The 27,177-nt window shown below is 35.4% G+C and overlaps 1 protein-coding gene across 1 annotated transcript; it reads right to left on the reverse strand.

The window, feature by feature from the left end:
- Nucleotides 1-8,565: 8,565 nt before the first annotated feature.
- LOC115697250 (O-fucosyltransferase 10) lies at nt 8,566-14,724 on the reverse strand. The gene is made up of 10 exons (XM_030624184.2): nt 13,916-14,724; nt 13,224-13,302; nt 12,893-12,960; nt 12,531-12,619; nt 12,016-12,213; nt 11,664-11,868; nt 11,407-11,574; nt 11,114-11,281; nt 10,438-10,628; nt 8,566-9,238 (listed from the first exon to the last, which is right to left on the reverse strand). The coding sequence occupies exons 1-10, from the start codon at nt 14,285-14,287 to the stop codon at nt 9,058-9,060; spliced, it is 1,719 nt and encodes a 572-aa protein (XP_030480044.1). The 5' UTR covers nt 14,288-14,724; the 3' UTR covers nt 8,566-9,057.
- Between the last annotated feature and the right edge of the window lie 12,453 nt (nt 14,725-27,177).

The raw sequence follows: 27,177 nt of genomic DNA on the forward strand, positions 1-27,177 counted from the left end.
CGAAAATTTATATTATCATTAATGTGTTATGTTCATATCTACTTGAAATGTTAAATTTTAGTATGAACAAGATTGTATATACACATGAATGATACAATTAGTTGGATAAAGATTAATGTTCCACGAACCCCTCATCTATAATTTAGATGTCCATACATACTCTAGAAGAGTTATAGAAAATATATGATCAAAGATCATATATGGTGATATTTTAAAAGTGATAACAATAATCTTATGAGATATATTATCACCAAAAGAATTATGGATCATATGTGCATGAGGGGGAGACATATTCATGTTGCACTCTTTTTCCCTTAGTTCAGGTTTTGTCCCAAAGGGTTTTCCTAGCAAGGTTTTTAACGAGGCAACTTACAAATAGTTATGAATGTGAAATATATATTGTACTCTTTTTCCCTAGCTCAGATTTTGTCCCACTGGGTTTTTCTGGCAAGGTTTTTAACGAGGCAACTATAAATCATGTTAACATACTTGCATTTTATGAAGCAAGTAGAGAATGTGTGTGAGTGAGATCATTGACATAGCATATTTGGGAAACATATGGATTGCACCCAATAAAGAAGTATCAACCCAAGCAATTCTCTATGGATAATACTGCTTGCATCGCTCAACTAAAAGGATGGTACATTGAAGGAGATAGAGTTAGAACACATTTCACAAAATTCTTCTTTATACGCTTCAAGAAAATACATATAGGTGTTCAACATATTTAATCAAGTGTCAATCTTGTAAACTTATTCACAAAGTTATTACCAACATCAACATTTGAGAAGACGGCAGATCAGATCGAAATTCGTCGATTAGAAGATCTCCACAAATGCTTAAATGAGGGGGAGTTAGTTTACACTATACTCTTTTCCTTTGATCAAGTTTTCAGCAAGATTTTTAATGAGGCAGTTATTATGGACATCCAAGGGGGAGTGTTATAAATAGTATTAATTATGTGGATGTCCAAATCTTTTATTTATTACCATTAATGTAATCAACATTCTCTTTTTCTTAGTTTCCCTTTCTCTTAGTTTCTTAATATCTCACTCTTGTATTTGTATAAATAGGGGTTTACCCCATTGGAATAAACAACTCAGAAATTCTCATTCACTTTCTCTTTCTCTCTTCATCATCTTCTTCTTTCTTCTCTTCTACTTTATATTATTTTATATTATTTTATAACATAACATATATAACATATTTAATCATTAACCTCATACCTATAAATATGTATATATATATACCTATATATGCTTCTATTTAAAAAGAGAAATTCTATTATTTTATATATTTGATGATATATTTATTTCTAAACTATTCATCTTCTAAATTTATTTTAGTTATTAGATTTTTTATTTTTATTTTTCAATACTCCTCATATATATAATGCAATTGAAATCTACAAAGATAATAAGTTGACTCTCTAAAATTTGTTAATTTTAGATTATTTATTTTGTGATTGATCTATTTTATTAATTGTATTTCTTATTTAGAGTTGTAATATTCCTATTTTAAGCTACCTAAATATAATGAAATGAAGATTACAGACATATATATATAAAATATATATAAATTGTTGGGACTTTTTCATTTTTACACTTCAAAACAGATTTTTTTTTTTGCATTTTTACGGAATTCTACATAGAAACATCTACTGCAACTAGCGCTGCAACTTAAATTGCAACAAAAAATCGTACAGAAATCTCTATTGCAACTAGCGTTGCAACCACTCTAAAAATCCAAATCGTAAATTTGAAAAAAAAAAAAAAAAAAAAAAAAAAAGCTAAAAAAATAATATATGTGGTAATTTCTCTAAATTTTTTTAAATAATTAGTATTTTTCCTTCTGAACTTTTTACACTATTAAGTTGTGTGTTTATAGTATATGGCTCGTAAATAATACTCCTAGAAATATAAATTTTGTAGTAACGTAATCTTTCCATCATATTTTATTTAAATTTATCGTGAAATGAAAAAAAGTGTTAAGATAATATATGATGAATGGATGCAAATTAAATAACCGTGACTCTTTCTATGTTTTTTTTTTTTTTTTTTTTGAGAAAAAACTGCTATTATTAAAAAGATGAGTCCCTAATAATAACAGAGATAATTGGGGAAGGAGTTTCCCCCAACCAAGTGTAATCTTCATCCAATCGAAGAGCAAATTTAGCTAAAGCATGAGCTGCTTCATTAGCATCTCTTTTTACATGAGATACTTTCACTCTAGGAAAGAAGGATAAAAGATAAGAGACATCTTCTACTAAATCATAGAAAGGAGCTAAAAACTTAGTAGAAGAAGCCTTATTAAGAGCATTAACTACCACCAATGCATCTGTCTCAATGAAAGAAATTGGAAGATGAAGTTGAAGAGCCCACTGAAGGCTATGAAATAATGCAGTAACCTCCATTTCTTTAGGAGAAAAAGTCCCAGGGAAAGGCTTGGAAAGGCCAGCAATAACAAAGCCATGGTGATCTCGGAGAATCGCACCAAAGCCTATTACAGCACCTGCTTCAGTACATGCCGCATCTACATTTAATTTGTAGCAGCCTTCATCAGGTGGCTTCCATTGAGGCCTCGTCTTCTCAGGTGCGTCCACAGGAACCGAAACATTGCAGCTGGTAGAAGATAAACCAGAAGCACATTTCTGTTGTGTAGCAGCCATTTTGTATTGAGTTAAATAATTGGCAGCAAAAGAACAAAGAATGGGTGCAGGTTTCGGTTTAGTGCCATGAATCTCTTTGTTCCTTTCAGACCAAATACACCAGAGGAGGCATGTGATAATTTCTAAGTCATTGTCATTGTGGGCAGCAGCAAGATGGGAATAAATATCAAATCCTTTAATGTGAGCAATGTTGGGAATGAAAACATTAAAGTGAAACTTATCCCATACCAACTTAGCTCTGTGACAACGAAAGAGGGCATGTCCGACTGATTCCCAGCTACATTTGCAAAGAGCACAAGCAGCAGAAGAGGCAATTTTTCGATGTGCGAGATTGACTGCTGTAGGAAGAGCATCATTCACAAGTCTCCAAGCAAAAATTTTGACTTTTTTGGGAAGTTGGAGTGACCATAATCGATTCCACCATTTCCTATTGGTGGATGATGATGAATGATCATCTCGTGAGTCCAAACTAACAGCTAGGTGATATCCGGATTGCACTGTATAACATCCAGAATCCGAATGGTGCCACATAATCTTATCATCTTTGGGGAAAGGACTCAACGGAATAGAAAGAATACGTTGAACATCCAAGTCACCAAAATGCTGCTGCAATAACTGAATATCCCACTGCCTATTTGAATTTATGTAGTGCTCAACAGTAAAAAGAGGATCTCCACCATAATGATAGGGAGTGAAGGTAGTATTACCGGGTAACCAAGGATCCCTTGCACATCTAACAGTTTGCCCATTACCAATTTTCCATCTAAGACCTTTCAATAACAATTCCTTACCATCACAAATACTTTGCCAAGTGAGAGATGGTAGAGTGCCTTTCCGAGCCATTAGAAAATCTCCATTTCGAAAATACCGGGCTTTAAGCACTCTTGCTAAAAGCGAATCAGGAAAATCTAGTATTCTCCAAGCTTGTTTTGCTAATAGGGCTTGATTAAAATGGATGAACGATCGAAAACCCATACCACCATCAGCCTTTGAGGAGCACATGAATTTCCATTTCTTCCAATGTATTTTGGAATTATTAGCATTAGAACCCCACCAAAAATTAGCCATCATAGACTCTAATTGGTGACAAAACTTCTTCGGAAGACTGAAACAACTCATAGCATATGTCGGTATTGATTGAACAACCGCTTTTAGAAGCACTTCCCTGCCACCTATAGAAAAAAGCTTGGCATGCCATTGATTCATGAGTTTCCAGATACGATCTTTAATACCACTAAAAAGTTCCTTTTTATCCTTACCCGCATAAGAAGGAAGGCCTAAATATTTCTCATGAAGGGAACAAATAGGCATACGAAGAACACTATGGAAACGCTGTTGAATTCCGTGAGAAGCATTTGGGGAGAAGGACATCACAGTTTTCTCAGTATTCAAAAGCTGCCCAGATGCTCTATGATAATAGTCAAGAACTCGGTTAATAGCTTGGCAAGAATCTTCTGTAGCTTGACAAAAAAGTAAGCTATCATCCGCAAAAAGAAGATGAGATATATCTGGAGCACTTCTCGCAACTGTTAAACCCTTTAGCTGACCCATAGCTTCCTCATGTTTGAGTAGAGCCGATAATCCTTCAGAACAAATCAGAAACAAGTATGGTGACAAAGGATCTCCTTGGCGTAAGCCTCTTTGGGGAGAAACAGATCCCTTAACCGCTCCATTAAGATTAAAAGAGAGTGTTGCAGAAGTAACACAATTCATGACCAGATGCACCCAGTTGCTATGAAAACCCATCTTTAACATTACTTCCGATAAAAAGTGCCATTCGACTCTGTCAAAAGCTTTACTCATATCAAGTTTAAGGGCTGCATACCCCATTCTGCCTCTCTTCTTATTTTTAAGGCAATGAACCAATTCAAAGGCAAGGAGAACATTGTCTGTAATAAGACGATTAGGCAAAAAGGCGCTTTGATTTTGAGAGATTACATGCGGAAGAACTTCTTTAAACCTGGCTGCTATAACCTTAGACACCAACTTGTATAAAACAGTGCACAAGCTAATGGGCCGAAAGTCACTAACAAGCTTTGGTTGATCAATTTTTGGGATGAGAGTAATGAGAGCTGAGTTTATGGCATCCATTGACTGACCTTCATTCAGAATAAGTAAAATACTTTGAGTGACAAGAGGTCCCACTATATCCCAATAGTGCTGAAAAAACATTGCGGACATACCATCTAATCCAGGGGACTTATCAGGGGCCATAGAACGGAGAGCCATTTCAACCTCAATAGCTATAAACGGCTTCAGCAAAGATTGATTCATGTCAGGAGTTATAGCCGAAGGAATGGTAGAAAGGACAAATTGCAAAGCTTCACTATCAACACCATTAGATGAGAATAAAGTAGAGAAATAATTAATTATTTCTCCGCTGATTTCCTCTTCAGTATGAACCATTCCACCATTACTAACTTGAAGCTTTTTAATTTTATTTACTGCATTTCGAGACTTAGCTCTGGAGTGGAAAAACTTAGTATTTGAATCGCCACTTTGGAGCCAATCTACCCGTGCACGCTGATGCCAATATAACTCTTCTTTTGCAAGTAACTCATCAAGAACTTTATCAGCATCTTCCACCCGTTTCAAATGAGCAGCAGAATTATCATGTATAGTATTCAATTGCGAAGAATTCTTATGAGCAGCAGCAATATCCTTCCCCATTTGACCATATTTCTTACCATGCCAATCTTGTAATGCACTAGAGCATGCTGCAATATTTTGCAGAACAGCAGCCGTGGCCTGTGAGTGAGAGTTTGGACACCAAAAAGCTTGAATTAGATCCCTGCAGTCAGTATCTTTGAGCCACATTTGCTCAAAACGAAATCTGGAACGCCGTTGATTAGTCTGAACTGGCAGTGGAGGTTGGCACACCATGTATTCAATAGCACGATGATCTGAATGGTAAAAATCCAAGTGTGAAAGAGTGGCTTCATGAAAAAAATCTGACCATTTATTATCAATGAAACCTCTATCAAGCCGTTCCCGAACCACATTCCCATGGTGATTTTTATTAGTCCAGGTAAAAGCATCACCATTAAAAGGGACAACTTTTAAGTTGCAGCGATCAATCGTTCTTCGAAAATTATCCATAAGAGTGTCATCTCGAGGAGGACCCCCGACTTTATCCTCATTAGAAAGTAATTCATTAAAGTCTCCAAGAACTAACCAAGGTAAAGATGGAGCATTGGAAGCAAGGCTACTTAAAAGATTCCAAGTATTGATACGCAAATGAGTTTCAGGTGCACCATAAAAACCAGTAAAGTGAAATTGATGACAAGAATCCGACGAAACCAAAACATCAAAATGATTCATTGAGTATGTATTTAGAGTTACATCAATATTGGCCAGCCATAACAACAATAAACCACCTTTCATACCCATCCTAGGAACTTCCAAACCATGACTGAATTTTAAACAAGAACGAAAACGATCAACAGAATTACAAATTAATTTAGTCTCCATAAGGAAAAGAACATCAGGACGCTGCTCTTTCACTAGCAGCTTCAAGTATCTGAATGCCGAAGGGCTTCCCAATCCCCTGGCATTCCAGCTTATGATTTTCATGGCTGTGGGCGGGGCTGCATAGAAGCAACCTCCGCTGAACAAGAAGAGTTCCCTTCAACTGAATCTGTAATCTGATCAGAAACATGCTGGAAAGATGACTCCTCAACACCAGAAATGTTAATAGAATTACCACGGCATCTCTTTAGTATACTTCGCAAATTCTCAGGATCCATTTGACGCTTATAAGTCTTGACAGAGTCCTTATTCCCTTCATAACAATCGGAATTCACCACAGCTTTCCCTTTATTCACAGTCACATTAATCGGGGTATGAGAAGAAGTAGTAACAGGGACCTGAGAAGTGGAGAAGGATGGCAATTGCGAAGTAGTTTCAGGTTGTGACGAGGGTGGTTTGGAAAGTAATTCAGGTGAGAAAATGGTAGGATCATAAGATGGAAAAGGCAAAGGCAATTCAGGGCAATGTTCCTTCTCAATCGCAACTGATTTTACAGGTGTAGAAGACTCAGCTAAGGTTAGAGGTTGAGGCTGAGGCAAAGATCCACTGGCCATATTTCGATGAGAGTTAAGTGCAGGAATAGATGCAGTGATGGTTTTTCTAGTGAGGCGAGTAAGAAAAGGATACACATTAGCTTTGGAAAAATCTCCACGGTATCGATCATAACCAGATATTGGCAACTTATCACCAATCATTTGAGGACCATAAGGCATATCAGGATCAACACCAGCATCAACCAATTCCATAAAACTGATGCATTTGTCAAAAGGATGGCCTAATTTGCCACAGTGAAAGCAGAAAAGGGGCAGGTTTTCATATCGGAACTCAAGCCAATGTTCATCCTTAACCCGAGGCATAGACACCATTTTACCCCGCATAAGAGGCTGCGTAACATCAATGCGAACTCTGGTGCGCATGAAAGAACCCCAGCCTTCATGGAGAGAATCTTCATGGACATCAACAAACTCTCCAATCCATTCACCCACTTTCTTAGCCAATGCTCTTGATTTGCTTAGGAAAGGGAGACGGTGGGTTTGGACCCAAAACTGAGTGTAGCAAAGATCATCCCGTGTAACAGATTGCAAAGAAGAGGGAGAATGCAACACTATTAATTGATTCATATAATGCCATGGCTCACCAGAAAGAATTCGTTGAAAATCCCCTGCACAAACCATAGTTAAGAGAAAAAGATTAGAATGCATTTCTGAAACAACAACCTCAAACCGACACTTGTTACTCCAAAATTCGCCCATCTTTTTGATGAAAGTATTGGGATTAATTGAACTTGCAAGACACTTAGCCACCAGAAAAAATTTGGGAGATTGATTGGGGTCACAGAGATCAGCCTCTGAAAGAGAATGTACCACTCTCTCTTTCTCAGATAAACAAAGAGTTGTACTCATATTTTGTAGAATGGATTCCATACAAACCAAAGGAATAGAAAAAGAGAATAAAAATCTGAGGAACAAATCGTAAAGGCTGTGATGATATTTATAACCCAAATTAGAATCCAAAGATGGGATCATGGGGTGGGTAAACACCAGCAAATGCATCCGCAAAGAATGAGAATATGGGCAGTTAACCATAGACATGGCTGAGATGGAGAGAAAGTGGAAGGGAAGAAACAAGAAAACCAGAGAACCGCAAGTAACTGCAACAGAGAAAAAAACCCCACTCGGGCACTAACACTTAATACTGAATACTTCGACTCTTTCTATGTTAGTAAATAATAGAATACAAGATTTTTCTTTTCTTATAATAATTTAAATGTTTATTTTTAGTTTTGTAATCATTAAACTAAAAATGGTGAAATTCGTTTCATAATAAACTTAAATAAAATATGATAGAAAGAGTAAAAGTTATATTTCAAGTACTATTAACAAATTATATATCATAAAGGTATAACTTGGTAGTGTAAGAAATTAATTTACGACAAAAAACATTAGTAATCAACACATAAACTTTCTCAAAATACTCAGACAAATAAAAAATCACAGTATTATCATGCAAGCCAACACAATTATCAAAATTTTGTTATTCTTCCCTTTCTTTGATTCTTTCGCACCTATACCATATCCACTCTGATACGATTCAAAATTAGTGAGCAAAAAATAACCACCATCTTGAAAAAGAATAATGTGAACATTGTCTCACATAAAATAAATAGTAAAGTATTGAGCCAAATATGAACTACTCCATTTATTACCAATTAATTTTAAGATAGAATTCCATGATTCTCAACACTCAAAAATAAAAAGACTGATGGGCATGCAAAACCTTATGTGTCATTTTGTTATTGTTGTTTTATTCAATATTATTCTTGTCATGAAAACATTATGTCACATTTATCAAAGATTATTTGCACACACTGGCCACCTCAAAACAAATCTTTTAATTTCACTTATACCAAAATTGCTTAGCAAGTTTACAAAATGAAAAGTGACATTGTAATGCTAAAACTGTCACATTCTTACCTGCTAATAACAGCAGTTACATATCAATCAAACTGTGTCTAAATTCAAAGCCATGTGACCAGAACTAGGAAGCCATACCCCACTGGAAATGGAAAATAAAGTTTTGAATATACATACTTGTAATAATTCAGCTCTGCTCATTGATAGGCTTTTGAAGAGATCCAAACAGTAACCTCAGAAGGAACAAGTTTCACTTGTAACCAAATTCCAATTTTCTCTGTACAATTTCAGTGACCATCTATACCATACCTTCGTCGGTGGCAATTGTTTTCATGAGCATCAGAACAAAGGTAAGAAACCACACAAGAGAAGAACTATACTCCCTAAGGATGAGGTGTATATTGAACCAAACTGGCAAAACACGTGTTCTGTTTGTCAAACCGAGTATCATGAATGCACATTTAGGTCAACTTGATGGTTTTGCGGTTGCTGTAGACACCTACATTCAGGCAAAGGGTAAGTGTAAACCGAGGATTTTCTGTTTATCTTCTTCACTCTTGGTACTATCATTCCTTTCCGGTCACTTTCAGCAAGCATAGCTTCCATCTCATCCTTGAAACCTCTCCAACTGCAACTCAAAAAACAGGAAATAGATTAGAAGAAAACAAAGATGTTAGGTAGCTCTAAATGTAGGAGCATAAGTGCGGTTGTTATTAAATCATGATGTCCTATAATTTAATATCAACAGTCAGGACAATCCAAAAATAACTCAGATTATACAGATATGTCATGCTTTTGATCCATCACTACATACATAAACCCAACAGATATATATATACAGTGTGTGTGTATTATAAAAATATAAATATATGTGTGCATTTTTAGAATTTTTGTTCTTGCATATCTTCTATCTTCCTATAGGTTCCATGACTAAACACGACCTTCCTATTTAAATTCTCTTTTGCCATTTCAGATAGTGTCAACTAGTGTTGTGAAAACGGGTCCGGTTTTTTGACATGGCATGAAACCGGCACGGGCACGACCCGACACGAAAAAAATATAAGTTTAGACACAACACGGCATGATGCTGCAAATTGGCAGGACACGACATGAAAAAAATGGACTTAAGCAAGGCACGTAGGCACATCTAGACTAGTCCAAAAGCACAATACGTTAAATTTTTTTATAATTTGATAATAATAATAATAATAATATATATGTATTTACTAATAAATATTCAAATTCTAATCATTCTCTTTTATATAAGAGTATAAGTGTTGAAAAATTATATAAAACAATTAAAACTATAAAAATATATATATATATATATATAATTTAGTGATTAGCTCATTAGTTGTAAAAAATAGTAGAAAAGTGGAGCCTGAATTCGAGTCCGTATAAGAAAATGGACTGACCCATCTATAAACTACAGGTCAACCAAAATAAAGCACGACATGAGTTCGAGCACAACACGAAAATATTGGCTTACAGGCCGTACTGGGCTTACATTTAAAATATTTGCACAACACGGCAGAACCCAGCCAACACGGCACAACCCATATCAAGCGGGCTTTTCAAAATATGGGTCGGGCAGACTCAATACGCACGTATTTACAGCTATAGTGTCAACTGTCAAGAGCATCTAGATTGTAGACCTTTGTTGTTATAACTGACCTATAATAAATTTTTAATCCATTCTACAACTCAATCCAGTTCCAGTAAGTTTTATATTTAGGTTCACAAGATTACTACTATAAAATATTTTCACGAAATAAATATAAAACTAAAACAAAAAGTTTCAATCTAAGGAAGTAAGCAGCAACATACCTCATATTTTTATCTTGAAGCAGAACAACAAGCTTGCGCTTATCAGGTATAATAGTCTTTGCATGTCCGCCATTATAAAATCTTCTGTGACCCATTAAAAAATGTGGAAAATTTCCTCCCTGAGTTGTTACGAAAACCTCACTAAGCAAGCATGCTGTGTAGTCTAAGGCAGCCAATCTCGACGAATATACCTACAGATCGAAATAATCATTATTAGGCCAGTTAAACCAGGACTAAAATAACACTAATGGTCTAATACTGCATATTCATATTACTCATGTTTTCTAAATCAACCTAACACGAAATTTTTTTCCAAAACAAGACCTTATAGGTAATTCCACTCTATTGGAATCAACGGTTTCTGTTAAATGGTATAAAATTTTATTGCAATCCTGATTGACTAATTGAGCTTTCCAATTATGTCTCAAACTGGGTTGAACAAATACATTTTATTTTGTGTGAGATGCAGTTTGGCACCGAGTTCGTAGTTGTCCTCTGACCAAGTTTCAGTTTGGGTCATATTTAACTAGTGAGCAATATTGAGAAGTATTTCAGTATAGATGTGATAATAAGTTAAAGACAATAAGCTTTTAGCAGTAACAAATAGTTTGTAGATACATTAATTCAACTAATGAAAAAGAAACTCAGCAGCAAATGATAAGCAAGATAGTTTTACCTGAAAAGGACCAAGCTCATCAGGGGATACAAGAGACTCCTTGGTGTGCAGGTTTGGAAACATCTTCAGCAGCGGAGCTAGATGTTTCTCTTCCTGGTATATTTTGCCTGAGGCCAAGTAAATGGAAGTGCTGTTATCAAATCCCATACCCCGTAGCATCATTCCTACCTACACTGACAAGATATTATGCAACAGAAGGAGATTATTATTCACAACATTAAGAACAATGGGAATGAATAATACTAAGTTGTTCATCCATTTCAAAACTACAGAGTAATTGGTCCTGCTAATACCTCTACTGGGGTTAATGGACATTTTCCTTCAACTCGATTTTGACCAGGTGAAATGACACGATCTGTTCGCTGGAACTTCTTCTTCCATCCTTTTTCTCTAATTGAATCCATTTCAGACATTTCAGCCTCTCCCCCGTCATATAAACAGCACGAGAAGGCCACCATATCCTATTTAACAAGGAAAAAATTATAAAAACAAACAATTAGGCTAAAAAATAAAAAATCTCAAAATAATTCGGGAGACAAAGTGTTCTTACCTCCTCAAAGCGAAGGTGGATTGAGATGTACTTTCCACCTGTCCTTGAGCTCTTCTCGGCCATACGACTGACTAATGTCTTTCCAAGATTCAAAATGGGAGCCGAAAACTTTAATGCTTCATAATTAGCTAGGCATCTTAAGAATTGAATCTGAGGTGGGACGTTCATTGCCAGTCTATTAGCGAAGGGGGATATCCGAATAATCCTGAACATAAAATTAAATAAGATATGAAATAAATTTCAATGAAAATCAAATAAACAAACCAAAGTTATTGTATGGTCATTTGTCAACAACTTGGTTACACACACAGAAATGAAAATAAAAGGGGGAAATTTATGGTTTACTGCTTACCCTTGGCTCCTCAGGACAGGATAAACTACACCTGTGTAATAACCGACGGTAGCCCAAGCTTGAACGCGGAAAGTTGGTATGTTACTTATGTTGTAATCATATATCTCCATCACATCCAGAGGTAGCTCTCTAACCACTTTAACATAGTCCTTAAGGGTTGCTATGAAATGATCTTCATCATATATGTCAGCAAACTTACTGTAAACAAAAATTAATAGAAATAGCTGTTACAAATAAAATTGATTCCCCAATGTAAGGGTGCAACGAAAGGTACATTTTCAAACAGCTTAAGCAGCTACAAATGGATTATGGAATCATAATTTTTGAATCACTATCATCAGGATAGCTACAAATGACAAATGCTAACACTTTTGCTAAATTTGACATGGTGACAATTGCAAAAGATGTCTCTTTTAATGGAAAAATATCTCAGAAACCATGATTTTAAGGACCATGTCACGGATCTTTTATGTTTGAAGACAATAGTCTTGGCCATTAAGATAGTTAGTAGTTACCTTGGATCTCTCCAAACACTATTGAACTCAAAACTAGGAATTACTAGTATCGCGTTCAAAAGTCCAGCCACGGCCACAGCATTGCAGATCTGTGAAAAAAAATTATTTAAAAATATGAGAAAGTTGAAATGAAAGTAAGAAAGATGCAAGCGAAAATCAGAAGATCCCACAAAGCATACATGGTCGCCTAATGCTTTATTTTATTAGGAGTTTAGGACTTTTCCTTAGCAATTTTGTTAATGCGTTGAAAAAGCTTAAATATAGTTTATTGAATTATTTTCACACACTTAAAACACAGGAGAGTTAAAGCAAGTGCCACAATGTATAAAAGGTTGTATTTCTGTACTAACAAATAAACATACCGCAGATCGTTGTTGGTTGAGACCACCATTGGCTTCAACAATCAAGTAGCCGCTAGGACCCGAAGACACTGTAATTCAAGAGAAAATTCCCAATTGAATATACAAAATAGTACTCTTTTTAAGTATTAGTAATATAAGTAACTTCCATATAGATAATGATCATAACTGAATGCTGTTTCCATTTTTTTTTTCTTGTGTTCAAGGTAGATGAGGCTTCATTATATCCTTATGTACTTTTTTTGTTCCTTTCTTGTATTAAAAAAAAAAATCATGCAGAAAGATGGAGAGAAATAATGCAGAGTCAACAATTCAAGTCAATATTGGTATGTACCAGACAGTAGTCTGGCAGTTGAATTTGGACAAGGTTTCTGCTCTTTCAGTCTTCTTCTGTAACTCCACACAGAGGAAAGCTGCATCAAGAAAAATATATTTACATCACTGGCTTATCACATTGCAAAAATAACTTGTAAATATCACTATTAATATCATAAGCCATTGGAAGGACCAAAATGATATTTACAGTTATACAGAAAAAGACCAACCAAAGTTAAATAAGTCCCAGAAAAGTCATTATTTATTTACCTAAGAAGAGTTTGCTCTATAGCAAAATTATAGTCACCAATTATTCCCCAGAATTTTTTTTTTTTTGAAGTTTGCATTTTTATCATCACCTAATCTTGGAACATTTGGAAAGAAAATCTACTTGAAAGAGCTCATAAGAAACTATATACTAAATTTCAGAGGCCAATGTACAAACCCAAAAGTCCTCTTTTGGAACAAAATTCAACTAGCTTCCACTTAGTTTGCTTAGACAATTTTGAGTAACACCCAACTCAATGACTTGTACTATATGCAATCCCCAAACTGTGTTTTCAGTAAGGTTATGTTCCAAATCTCTAAATGCGAAGAAAATTTCAAACTCAAAAAACCTTCCTTTTCTTCTTTCTTGTTATTCTTTGCCCATTTCGTAAGACTAAGAATAAATAAATCAATTGATTTTTTAAAAAAGAAAAAGAAGCACACCTGAATCCCAGATGAATTATCAGACTGAATATGATTCCAAAGCCTTCGAAACATCTCATCGCTATGGTAAACCGACCCTGGAGGAGGAGGTGACTGACCCATCAGAGCAGAGAAGGGACCCACACACATGATCAACCCAGAGACATAGAGCATCGGCAGAACAAACAGGTACCGAAGGTTCCACCGGAAAATCATTCCGCTGGCAAGGTTCGAGTACGGCTTCGACCGGAGCCTTCGACGGCAAAATGACAGACTAGAACGACGGCGCGGTGAAAGAGGTGGACTTGGCGAGTTACTACCGCTCTCTTCGCCGGCACCGCCATTGCCATTGCCGTTGCCGTTGCCGTTCTGGTGATGGGTTTTCCCCTTCATAATGTTGCTTTTAAACAAACCACACTAAACTCTCTCTCTCTCTTCGCTTGGATTTCTTTTGTTTAAGAGAGAGAAAAGGACAATGTCCAAGAAAGAAAAAAAAATGGATTTTGATGGCTTGGGCTTCAAATTTATCAACACTGTACGTTGCAGCTTTCATGGAAGAACTTAAAAAAAAAAGTTAAAGAAGAAATTAAATAACAAATGACAGACAAAGAAAATGACAGGAAGCTTGGCTTGGAGCCGATGATGGTGACAGTTTGGTATGTCAGCTAATGCAAGCTTCCATTTTTTTTTTAATATTAACCAAAATTTGATCATATATTTTATTTTTTCTGTTTTTTAAGGAATAAAGTGCTTTTTCTTTTTCTTTTTTGTATTTTTACTGTTTTTTAAAATGTAATATCCTAGTTTTCCAGAGCACTGTAATCTGTCTTGTTTCTTTGTTTTGTTTTTTTATCCGTTTTCTTCATATTAAACAAATTAATTAATTTTATTTAACTATAAATGTTTGGGAAGTTAACTTCTGGTTAAAAATGTTTGGAAAATTCTACAATGCACCCCCTTAAAATGGATATATTGATGCACCCCTATCTATTTTAGCATCCAAAATAATTTTTGAGACAAATTTTATCTTATGGTCATGTACGTTATAATTATTTAAGACATCCTGCAAAATTTTAAAAAATTTGGAAAAGTTTAACATGCCGAAAACTATGTTCAAACAGTGTATTGCACGCGTGACTATTTTATTTTATACGCGTGTAAAATCGACTGTTTGAACATTATTTTCTATATTGTAAATTATTCCAAATTTCTCAAAAATTTGTAGGATATCTTAAATAGCTATAACGTACATGAATATGAAAAAAAATTAGACTAAAATTTTTTTCTGAATGCCGAAATAAGTTAAGAGTGCATCAATACATCCCTTTTATGGGAGTGCATTGTAGAATCGCCCAAAATGTTTTTCTATTAACTTTTTTTGACCGTACAACCCTTAAAATTGGACTGCTTACAAAATTAAAGTGCTATCTATTTTGTTTTGTGTATTAATTACTAATATAGACTGTTTATGTGTATATTTTTGTACATACGTCAAATTAATATTATTACAACTAATATTATTAATTTAAAAGTATATAAATTATTAAAATTTATAATATTTTTTATATTTTTAAAATATTTTGTTTTTATTTTTATAATTTTATTTAATTTTAAAATGAATTTTAAAAATAATAATATTAGGTTTACCGATATAAATGTGTCACGTGAACAAGAGTGTACACATAGTTCAACAATTTAAAAAATTTTATTGCTAAAATTTAAATTTAAAAAATTAAATACAAATAAAAAAACAATTAAAAAAGTTTTACCGCAAAAGAACTCTTTTCTATTTAATCAGGAAAAATTAATGTAAGTTGATTTGGATTTGTAAGCATAGTACGCTAGACTACACTGGTAGTTATTTGTTGTGATTACTTTAAAAGTAGGAAGATATTTTGAAATGATACTCTTACTATTATTTAGGGGTGTTCGCGGTGCGGGTTGTGCGGTTTTTAACCATTTTTTCAAACCAACCCGCACATGCGGTTTTTCTAATTTTCCAAACCGCACCCGCACCGCGATATTAAAAAACCGCAAAAACCGCACCGCAAAAAATGATGCGGTGTGGTGCGGTTTTTGCGGTTTATGCGGTTTGAACTATCACAATTTTTTTTTTTTGAAATAATCATAAAATAATTAAACTATCATTAATATAATTATTCCAAAACACTTAAGAAAATACAACAAACTTGAGACTAATAAAAGTTATAACAACAACAATAAATCAATAATCTTTTTAAAATTTCAACAACACACTTAAATCAAAATAACAAACTTGAAACTAATTAAGTTCTAACAACAATATAAATGTACAACTAACATACTTACATCAATAGATTAAAAATAAAACAAATACAAACTTCCAACTCCAAATTTTAATACACATGTATGGACTTGGGTTTGTTGCTAAGAAGAGAGGGTTTGTGAAGAGTTATGGATTTTGCCCTAAGATTTATAGGCTTGGGTTGGGCTCATATGTATGGGCTTAATAAAATAAATATAAAAATTGAAATTTTAAAAGATGCGGTGCGGTGCGGTTTGAATCGCGGTTTAATAATTCAAAACCGCAAACCGCACCGCACCGCGCGGTTTGGGAAAAATTCAAACCGCAACCGCACCGCGAAGAATTTCAAACCGCATTTTTTTTGCGGTGCGGGCGGTTTGAGCGGTTTGAGCGGTTTGATGTACACCCCTACTATTATTGCCTCTACTACCGTTTCAAAAAGATATTTTCTGACACCGTAAAGAGAATGAAATAACAAATATCACCTGTTGTCTATAACATATTTTCCTTGTTTTGGCATGGTTGGGTTGAGCTTCACTCCAAATTTTATTAGAATCTCATTTTTATATATATTTAGGGTATTTTTAATGTATTGATGTATTCTTTATATATTTTAGTATTTAAAAAAAATTATTTTTTTTTATATTCGTGTATGTAATAATTATTTAAGATATTTTATAAAATTTTAAAAAATTCAAAATAATTTACAAAATAGAAAGCAATGTTCAAATAATTTCTTTCACACGCGTATAAAATAAATTTCTGATTTTTGGCATGTTTATTTTTTTTGAATTTCTTAAAATTTTACAGAATATCTTAAATAACTATAACGTACACGACCATAAGAAAAAAATTGACTAAAATATTATTTCAAATACCAAAATAGATCAGGGCACATCACTACATCTCTTTTAAAGGAGTGAATGGTAGATTATTTCATAAATTTATTAAAAAATATAGAAAAATTTTGCAGCCCTAAAAGAGTTCTATTGTTGCACCTCTTATCTATTTTAGTATCTGGAAGAATTTTTTAGTTTAATTTTTTTCATGGTAGTCTACTTTGTAATTATATAGGACATCTGGTAAAATTTTGATAAATTTTAAAAAAACTTAACATGTCGAAAATATAGTTCAAACAATTTATTTCACACGAGTATAAAATAAAAGAATTTCGTATGTAACACACTATTTGAGAGCTTTATTTTTGGCGTGTTAAATTTTTTAAATATCTTAAAATTTTACAAAATATTTTAAATAACTACAACGTGAACGATCCTAAAAATTCTTAAATAAGGATCACTATACAAAATTTGGACTAAAAAATTTTAAAAATTACCGAAAGAATCCCTTTAAAAAGATACATTAATTATAGAACAATGTATTAAGTATAATAATACATAAACTTCTTCTGCAAAATAAGTTTGTAAAATTTGCATCCCTTTATCGACAAAGAACATTATAATCATGTGATTTTTGTTTTTAGTTTATTGACTGTCTTCAACTGTCTATAAATAGAAAAATTACTGTTGCCTTAAATCTTGATTTCTTTATTATTATTTTTTTTTAACATCTTGATTTCTTTATTCAAGTGCGACTAAAATAATAAATTTATTATTATTATTATTATTATTCTAACATGAAGTATGTTGATGGATAAGGTTAAATTTATGAAGATTTTGGCAGGAGAGGGAGCCAAACACGAGAATTTCTAAATGTGTGACTTCTTTTTAATTTCTACTATATTGTTGAATTAAAAAGAAAGAGAGAGAAATTAACATCAATAAATTGAAACTACATAAAGAGACTTGAAAGTAGTTGTAGATATACATATTAGACTTTTAGGTGGTGAAAATATAATTTGACTTTCAATCATTAATTAACAAACTCACATTTTAGGTGACATTTGAAGAATCGTTGAAATGACTAATAGTCAAAGCGATGATGTTGATGAAGTATAACTAGTTTCAGACGACAATATTTACAAATGATCTTCGAAGAAGATTAAATGAAAAGAAAAAGAAAGCAAGAACCAAAAAAAGCAGATCCTGTGGGGACGATTTGAGAAATCATACCAATGATCGTATTTGTGGAAGGGAATCTTCAAGTGACAAAACTCAATACTTGAAATGCAAAGTCGAGGAATTGATAAAGATCATAGAGAAGATTTCTAAAAGAAAATGGAACTGTGTCCGATTCAGAAGAAGAAGACACAGAACCATGCGTGAAAAGAATCATAGATCAACCCCTGTCGGAGCACTTCAGAATGTCCCAAATGGATTTGTATGAAGGCAGGACGGATCCCAGGGACGACCTGTCCAAGTACAACCGCACGATGCAAGTTGCTAAGGCCAATGATGATGTAAAGTGTCTCTACTTTTCACTAACTTTGGCCAAGTCCGGGAAAGATTGGTGGAAAAGGCTATCTCCGGGATCAATCCACAGCTGGAGGGACCTATAGGCAATGCGAAGAACTTTGATCTAGAAGCTAGTTCCCTGACCAATGTTAAACAGCAACCAGGAGAAAGCCTGAACATGTATATTCAACGTATGATGGACGTTGCAGCAAAAAAAAGTTTCAGATGATATGAAAATGGTGGCTTTGACATCAAGATTAACTACTGGATTCTTGCTATGGGGAGATCTCCAATGCAAAAGAGCAGAGACTTTGACTAATTTCTTAACAAGAGCCCAAGGATTCATTAACTTAGAAGATGCTTACGACCAAGCTTACAGAGTACTCCAGCACCTTCCACCAACACAGTGACTACCCAAACTTCACAGATGACAACTCCATCAATTTATCCTCCTGCAACTACCTTTACAACTCCTACAATTTACGGACCTAGTGCTTCCGTGTAGCCAGCTACACAAGCTAGTTTATTCGGATTTAGAGCTGTATAAACTAGATACAGTGCTGCTCCTGGATAAACGAACCAAAAAGTGGAAGCTCCAGAGTCCAATGTAAGCTGATCACGGAGTAAAAGGAGTTCCAAGGGTCCAAGTCAGAATGATTCTGCAAATAAATGGAAAACTCAAGAGTCAAGATACTCCAAGTACACAAGCCTTGTCGATACTCGAGAAAATATCTATAAGGCAACTTGTAACATGGTCCATTACAAGAAATATCTGCCAATGTACAAGGCAGGAAGAAAAAAAAAACGAGATCCAAACAAGAGGTGCAAATATTACGATGATATAGGACACACCACCAACGAGTGTGACTATGAGGGATGAAATTGAAGGATTGGTCTGAAATGGTCATCTATCTAATTGGGTAATGATACCAATTATTTATTCTGGACAGGGGTTGCACATGGCCAACTTTTATTCCTGGACAACATGGAGCTATTAATCCTTAGGGAGTAGGCCACCCACAAGCTCTTGGAATTCAAGCTCACAATGCACAAGCCCTTCACGGGGTGCAACAGGCTATAGCAGCAAGACCTGCTATAGCTCCCAGTCCTAGAAATCCATATCCTTCTGGAGCAGCCCAGCCAGCACTAGATGGCCACGTTGCAACCTCTGGTGGACCACACATTGCCGAAAGCACTCGAAATGCACAAAAAAAATACTTGAATGAGTTAGATCAAGAAAAAACTTGCAACTTGGTACAATCATCTGCTTAGCATCCTCGGATGATGAATTTGCCAATGACTTTCACAAAAGATGACGCCAAGCATGTACATTTTCTGTACAATGACCTTTGGTGATAGAAGCTCAGATTGCGAATAAAAGAGTTTCTAAAATTCTCATAGATAACGGAAGCCCCTTTAACATCATTTTTAAAGATGCCTTCAAAGCCGTCAGTCTTATGGAAGCAAATTTATTACCTTGTCCAATTCAACTGCAAAATAGAGACACATTGATTCCAATCAGAAAAATACAACGTTCAATGACGATAAATGAAGAAGTCTCTAGAAGCAGTGTAATATCCTCTTTCAAGTATAGTACCTTTGTGGTAGTTGACTGTCCAATAGCTTACAACGTCATTTTGGGATGACCATTTTTGGTTTATTTTGGGGCAGTAACAATCATCGGTCATCTATGCCTAAAATTCCTAGGTGATACCGAAAGTCGAAAGTATTGGCAAGAAGCTGCTATAATGTTTCAACCAAAACGATTCTTATGGTCTGGGAAGGAAATATAGCAGAAGCCATAACATCTTCTTAGTCAGCATTGAGGGTGGTCCGTGAAGAGGATGAACTAGATCCATGGGTTGGTGTGGAACGAGTAATTGAGCTGATGGAAGAGGTAGAAGAAGATGCATTGATGATGAGGATACCACTAAAGTTATCAAAGTGGGAAAGAATCTACCTCAAGTTGTTAAAGAAAAGATTATCTCCACAGTCAAAGCAAACAGTGATGTATTGGCCTGGAGTCATTCAGATATGACTGGAATTAGTTATCGTGTGATTTGTCATGAACTGAACATAAACCCTAAGGCAAATCTAGTTTGACAGAAGCGAAGACCCATAGATCCAGTGAGGGCAGAAGCAGTTAAAATAGAAGTAGATAAGTTGACCAACATCGACTTGCTTAGGGAAGCTCTATATCCCATATAGCTAGCCAATCTGGTTTTGCTTCTAAAGCCTAATGGGACATGGAGGATGTATACAGATTTTACAAATATAAACAAAGCTTTTCTAAAATATTGTTTTCCACTTCCGTGAATTGATCAGATGGTCGATGCATCCTCAGGGTATGAACTCTTAAGCTACATGGATGCATACTCCAGTTACAATCAAATAAAAATACATGTGGCTGACCAAGAGCATACAAGCTTTCAAACTGAGAAAGACATCTATTGCTACAAGGTCATGCCCTTTGGATTAAAAAATGTCAGAGCTACCTACCAGCGAATGGTTAATAATATGTTTAAAAATGTATTGGGGAAGAACATGGAAGTGTATGTCAATGACATGTTGGTAAAGTCAAAGACTTCCATGAGCCATCATGAAGATTAAGAAAAAGCATTTTCCATTATCCGAGAATATGGAATGAAATTAAACCCAAAGAAATGCATTTTTATAGTTTCCTTAGGGAAATTCTTGGGTTTCATATTTAGTTCTCACGGTATTGAGGCAAACCTGAAGAAGATTAAAGCTCTTCTAAATATGCCTTCACCCAAAAAAACATAAGGATGTCCAAAAGCTGACTGGAAGGATTGCAACACTTAACCGATTCGTTTCTAAATCAATAGATAAGTGCATACCTTTCTTCAATGTGCTTCGAGGGAACAACAACTTTGATTGGACAACTGAGTGCGAAGATGCCTTCAGCAACTTAAAGAACATCTAAGAAAGGCTCCAATATTGTCCAAACTAATTGAGGGAGAACCATTATTCCTGTACTTGGCAGTGTCAGATCACACTATAAGTGCCGCCTTAGTGCAAGAAGAAGGAAAAGTACAACTTCCTTTATATTATGTGAGCGAAAGATTGCTGGGCACGGAGTCCAGATATCCCATGATTGAAAAGTTTTCCTTTTGCTTGCTAATTGCTTCACGGAAGTTAAGACCATACTTTCAAGCTCATGCCATCAGGGTACTGACCAACCACCCTCTCCGTTAAGTATTGCAGAAGCTAGAGTCATCAAGAAGACTCTTAAAATGGGCAATGGAGCTAAGTCAGTTTGATATCCAATATCAACCAAGAATTTCAATTAAAGGTCAAGCCTTAGCAAATTTCATTGTGGAATGCACGGGCACAAACAACGATCCTGAAATGTCCATCCTAGAGCTAGAAGTCTGGAAGATATATGTAGACAGAGCATCAAATGAGAAAGGTTTCTAGAGCCAGAATCATTCTAATTTCTCCTTAACAACTTCAGCTTCAAATTGCACTCTAATTTGAATTCGAAGCTTCCAACAACAAAGCTGAGCATGAAGCAATGATTGTTGGCTTGCAGTTAGCTAAAGAAGTTGGCGCCAAGAACATTGAACTATACAATGATTCGAAGTTGGTTGTCAACCACGTGTCCGGAGAATACCAGACAAAAAGGGAAAAGATGGCTAGTTGCATAGTAAAGACCAAGAGCTATTGCAATATCTTAAGCACTATTCTGTGAAAAAAAATCCCTAGGGATAAAAATGCATTCCTAGACATGCTAGCTAAATTAGCAACATATCTAGAAGTAGATAAATACTGACTAGTCCCCATCGCCCATCTACTCACTCCAAGCACAGAAACACTGGGGGTGTCAGTTATTGATCACTCAACTTCTTGTATGGCTCCAATCCTAAAATATATGGAATTTGGCACACTTTTAGAAGATAGAGTCGCTTCGCAGAAGATACAATATCAAGCCCCCAGATATGTGATTATGGATGAAAAGCTATACGAAAGAGAATTATGATGCCATACTTAAGGTGCATAGCTGGAACTGAGATAAGCATTGTCATGCATGAGATACAAGAAGGATTTTGCAAAGATCACACATTCGAACCCAGTCTTTCCAAGAAAATCATTTGCCAAGGTTATTTTTGGCTAACCATGAAGAAGGATTGCACTGAGTATATCCTTAAATGTGGACAATGCCAGCGTTATTCCAAGGTTCCAAGAGCTCCGCCAATAAAGGTAACCCTCATGAACAGTCCTTGGCCTTTTGCCGTTTAGACAATAGACTTGGTGGGATCACTTCTAAAGGTTGAAAATTTAAAATTGGGGAAAAAGTGATAAATAGAGTCTTATAAGGGTACTAATACCTAAGGTGGCTATCCGTGTGAAGAGGAATGAATGATCCACGATCATATCTATAAAAGAACAAATACATCCGACGGTTGGGGAGTCTAGCAGTCAAGCGTGTCAAACAATTAATACGCTCTAGAATCAAGGTACAAATCAATGATGAAGATGCTATTTATTAGTTCTCGCACCAAAAAGTGAACACCTATCAAAATAAAAGTGTGCCCAGAAAGCAACTCCTCGATAAATGTTACGAATTTTATGTTTATTACGCAAGTGTACGCAATCAAGTAGTATCTCACGCAAGTGAGGTCGAACCACAGGGAATTGGATTAAATACTACTGAACTATACTTATGATTCTATTCGGTAAAATAATAAGTTTGCAATTTGAAAGTAAATAACTCAAAAATTAAAGAGAAAATAAACGAAGATTAATCAAGATGAGAGATTAGGGAGGTGAATCCTGTTGTTAAGCTACCAATGTTAATACCTAATTGCTATCCTTATCTCAATGTGAATGACAGATTATAAATTAACCTAACTCTTTTCAGATCTTTTAGGTTCTAAATAATGTATTCTCTAATTAACTTCTTAATTAAATCAACACAAAATCAGCATTAAGAAATAATCTATTAGTCACTGAGGCTATGTAAATACTTTCGTTTTACATCAAAACCTAGACTATCCAAATTTTAGCATTCTCAATTCTCACTTTTCAGATTTCGAATTGAGATCATTAAACAAGTAAAAGGTGATCAAGCTTGCACATGGAATTAAACACAAATAAAGATAGTATTCACACATAAGATGAAGGAATGTCAATTATTTATTAACTAGGCATAAACTTAAACAACATTCATCATCCTCCCTTATTGGGAAATTTAGTTCATAATAACTCTAAAAACATCCATGATTAATTCAGAAATAAAAACAAACATAAAGAAGAATTCAAATGGTAAAAGAAAGAAACTAGAAGGTGATATCGCTCCGGGTCTTCAAGATAGCTTCCTCTCCACTTCCATCCACTATTAGGTCTGTTTTTGCTTGTCTCTGACCTTCAGTGTCGTATTCCTTATATAGGGATGAGTAGTGTGCCTCCAATTGAGAGAAAAATCAAAATTAGGTCAAAACCACGACGTCCGTACCAAGTCGCGACTAGCCCTTAAGCTGGTCGCGACTACAGGCAAACCTCAAAAATCGAAGGTTCTGCCAAACCTCGAAGTCGCGACCCCAGGAAAAAGGGTCGCGACCTAGCTCTCATGAAGTCGCGACTACTGTAGCTTCTGGAGACGAATTTTCCAATTTTTTTCCAGTTTATCCCAGTTTTTCGCCATTTGACTGAATTTGAACTTTAACACTCCGGGAACCTGAAATAATGAAAATCAAGCGTAAAACTGCTCCAAAAGACACCAATAGACGAGATAATGCTAACTTTAAAGACCCGAAACATAGGCTAATTATAACCTAACAAAATCCCCCAAACTAGATTCTTACTCGCCCCCGAGTAAGATAAAAAAAACTAACTACGCTATCAGATAATCACTATGCTGCTGACTCATGCTCTGTTTTCTTACTTGCATAAACTAGAATTTTGATCCTACTAACTCTTACAATTAACTCGGATGCTCCGTTAATAACATTGTGTACCACTGCAACAATTTACTCAAATGTGAAACATTGTTATAAAAATTTTACTCTTTCCATTAATTCCACAATCCGATAACTCATAAGCTTGCATGCTTACCTTTCTCCACTAATGTTGACAGTATTCTTTGGAATCATTAGGTCTTTTAAAGGCTTAAGTATCATGGCTCAGATATTCAGGGATAGGCAAAAGACAATCTTTTTGGCTCAACATATCATAAGCACACAAATAGAACCCACAAGCTTTTCACTTTGTTTTTTTTTTTTAGAATCCCATAATGTTCCCCAAATTTACCAAGATTGATAGAAGATATCTCTATTATTTTTCCAACATCACTGAGTCTCTTTTTTTCTCAAACATATTTTTTTTCACTTTTTATTGTTCTTTTTTTTTTTCTTTTTTCCTTTTTTTTTTATTTTTTCATCAGTGACATTGAAGTACAATTTTTCCTCTTCTCAATCTTACAAGTTTTTCTCCTTCTCACTAATTTCTCTCACTAAGTGTTTCCTCTCCCCCAAACTAATTATGTAGCTTATGATATCATGAATAACATGGTGAAGAAAAAATTAATAGTGTGGTTACAAAATTTTTTGAAATCAACGGGTGAAAAACAAAACAGGTTTAGGCTCAAAAGGTTCACTAGGGATAAACATTATTATGGTAGGCTTGAAAGGCTCAAACTATCCAAAAAATGCCTAAGTCATATTCCAATTGAACACTATCAAGGATTTCGCCTCAAAAGAATAAACATGCAAGTTCTAAGCTATCCTGTCAATCTTACCACAAACCATAGTAAAACAGTTATAACAATTTTCACAGATTGAGTAATTACAATTGTTCACAGGTTCCTAAGCATCCAAACTAATCCAAAGAGTTAACAGAATCAAGCACACAATTATTTTATAATTTCAGATCACATCGCACTAATAAGCAGTATACAACTATCACCAAGCTTATTGTCATTCCTTGACTAAAACAAAAAACTAAAACAGAAAATTAAAATACAGAAATTAAAGTGCAGAATTTAAAATTTTTAAGTCTCTCCCCCCAAACTAAATATGACATTGTCCCCAATGTATACAGGAATATGCAGAGAAAAGAGACTTACCTGAGACCCTCTCAGAAAGGGTTGGGTGGTGGCGGCTGGTCATAGGGATAGAACCGAGGAAGTTGTGCCAAATAGTTCGGGTCATCAATCCCAATGTTCATTCTGTTGATAAGAGAGTTGAGTTGCTGAACTTGTCCCTCATCATAGATACTCCTCTGCACCATGTATTGTTGCATGTGGTTGTTCTGCTGAATTATATAACTCAGCTGTGCATGAGTGTATTGTGTTGTAGGATCGATAGGCCCAGGCAATTGTAGGGGCTTCTCCTCTTCTTCTTCAACACTAGGCTCACGTTGCCGCCTACGCCCTTGCGGTGCATCAGGTGGTGGTTGGCCATAGGGATGTGGTTCTTTCAGCCTGTTGACAAAGGCGATGTCCATCTTGCGAAGTGGCAACACCGTGTTGTCATACTCTAATTGGGGAACTTCATATGCCCCGCAGAGTTCTGTGATAACTCCTGCCAAACCAAAACCACCTCCTGTGGCTCCTTGCACGATCTGCTCAATGCTTTGCCTTATGACTTGTCCAATGTTAATGTTGTACCCCTTCATTATGGCGTACACATATTTCAGGCGATCCATTTGGACATCGGAAAAATGCTTGTTTGGCACTAACCGAGCACTCACAAAGTACAGCCATGTTTTTGCCACCAGGTTCAGCTCACACCGGTATAGAATATTGGGCGACCCCTCGGTGCCATCATTTTCATGGAACCTCAACCCAGGGAATCCCACTGTCTCCGCCACATCCACCATAACAAACTGCTCTTCCTCCTCAATAATTCGGAGGCGTTGTTCTTCCCTAGTGTAATCTTGGACAGAGAACATCACATTAAATGCATCAGCAGTAGCAGGAACTTTCTTCCCACGCACTTTCACCTCCCCATTCCGGCGGTCGGGCCAATTCGCAAGGAATTCACAAGCCATAGTAACATTAGCCCGACCCCGAGCATCTACAAAGCTTCCCCACTTCATTCTTTCTATTTGAGCTCTGATTGTTTCAAATCGAGGTTGACGCCTCAAGGGATTCTCCGGGAATTCAATACCCCGATCATCAATATAAGCCCCATTCTCTAGCCTCATGAAGCGATTTTGGGCCTCAATGTTTCCAAAGCGGGTCCTATCAAAACCCGTTGGTGGTGGGTTTGAAGACGAACCCTCCTCTACATTCCTAGTCCTCTTGGGTGCCATTTTTTTTTCGATTTTTTTTTTTTTGTATATTTTTCTGAAACTTTTTTTTCTAAAAAAAATTGGGCAACACCTCCCCTTAATTTTTCTCTATCCCAAAAATAAAAAAATTCACTCAAACAATATTCCCAAACACTCAATACCACAATACAATAATGACAAACCCAATATCAACAATATTTTGCACAACACACAATTATATCACCCAAAATCTAGAAAAAGTTAATCAAATTCCTTAAAGATTGAAGAAAGTGATACTTACGAACCCGAAAAAAACTTTACTCCACCTCCATTGTTGAATGTTCTTGAAAGCTTGAGGTTGAAGTTGAAGACAATGGTGATTTTCGAATTTGGGGTATTATGGGTTATTTTTG

This window comes from Cannabis sativa, chromosome X, assembly GCF_029168945.1.
Source record: "Cannabis sativa cultivar Pink pepper isolate KNU-18-1 chromosome X, ASM2916894v1, whole genome shotgun sequence".
In the NCBI taxonomy this organism is placed as follows: domain Eukaryota; kingdom Viridiplantae; phylum Streptophyta; class Magnoliopsida; order Rosales; family Cannabaceae; genus Cannabis; species Cannabis sativa.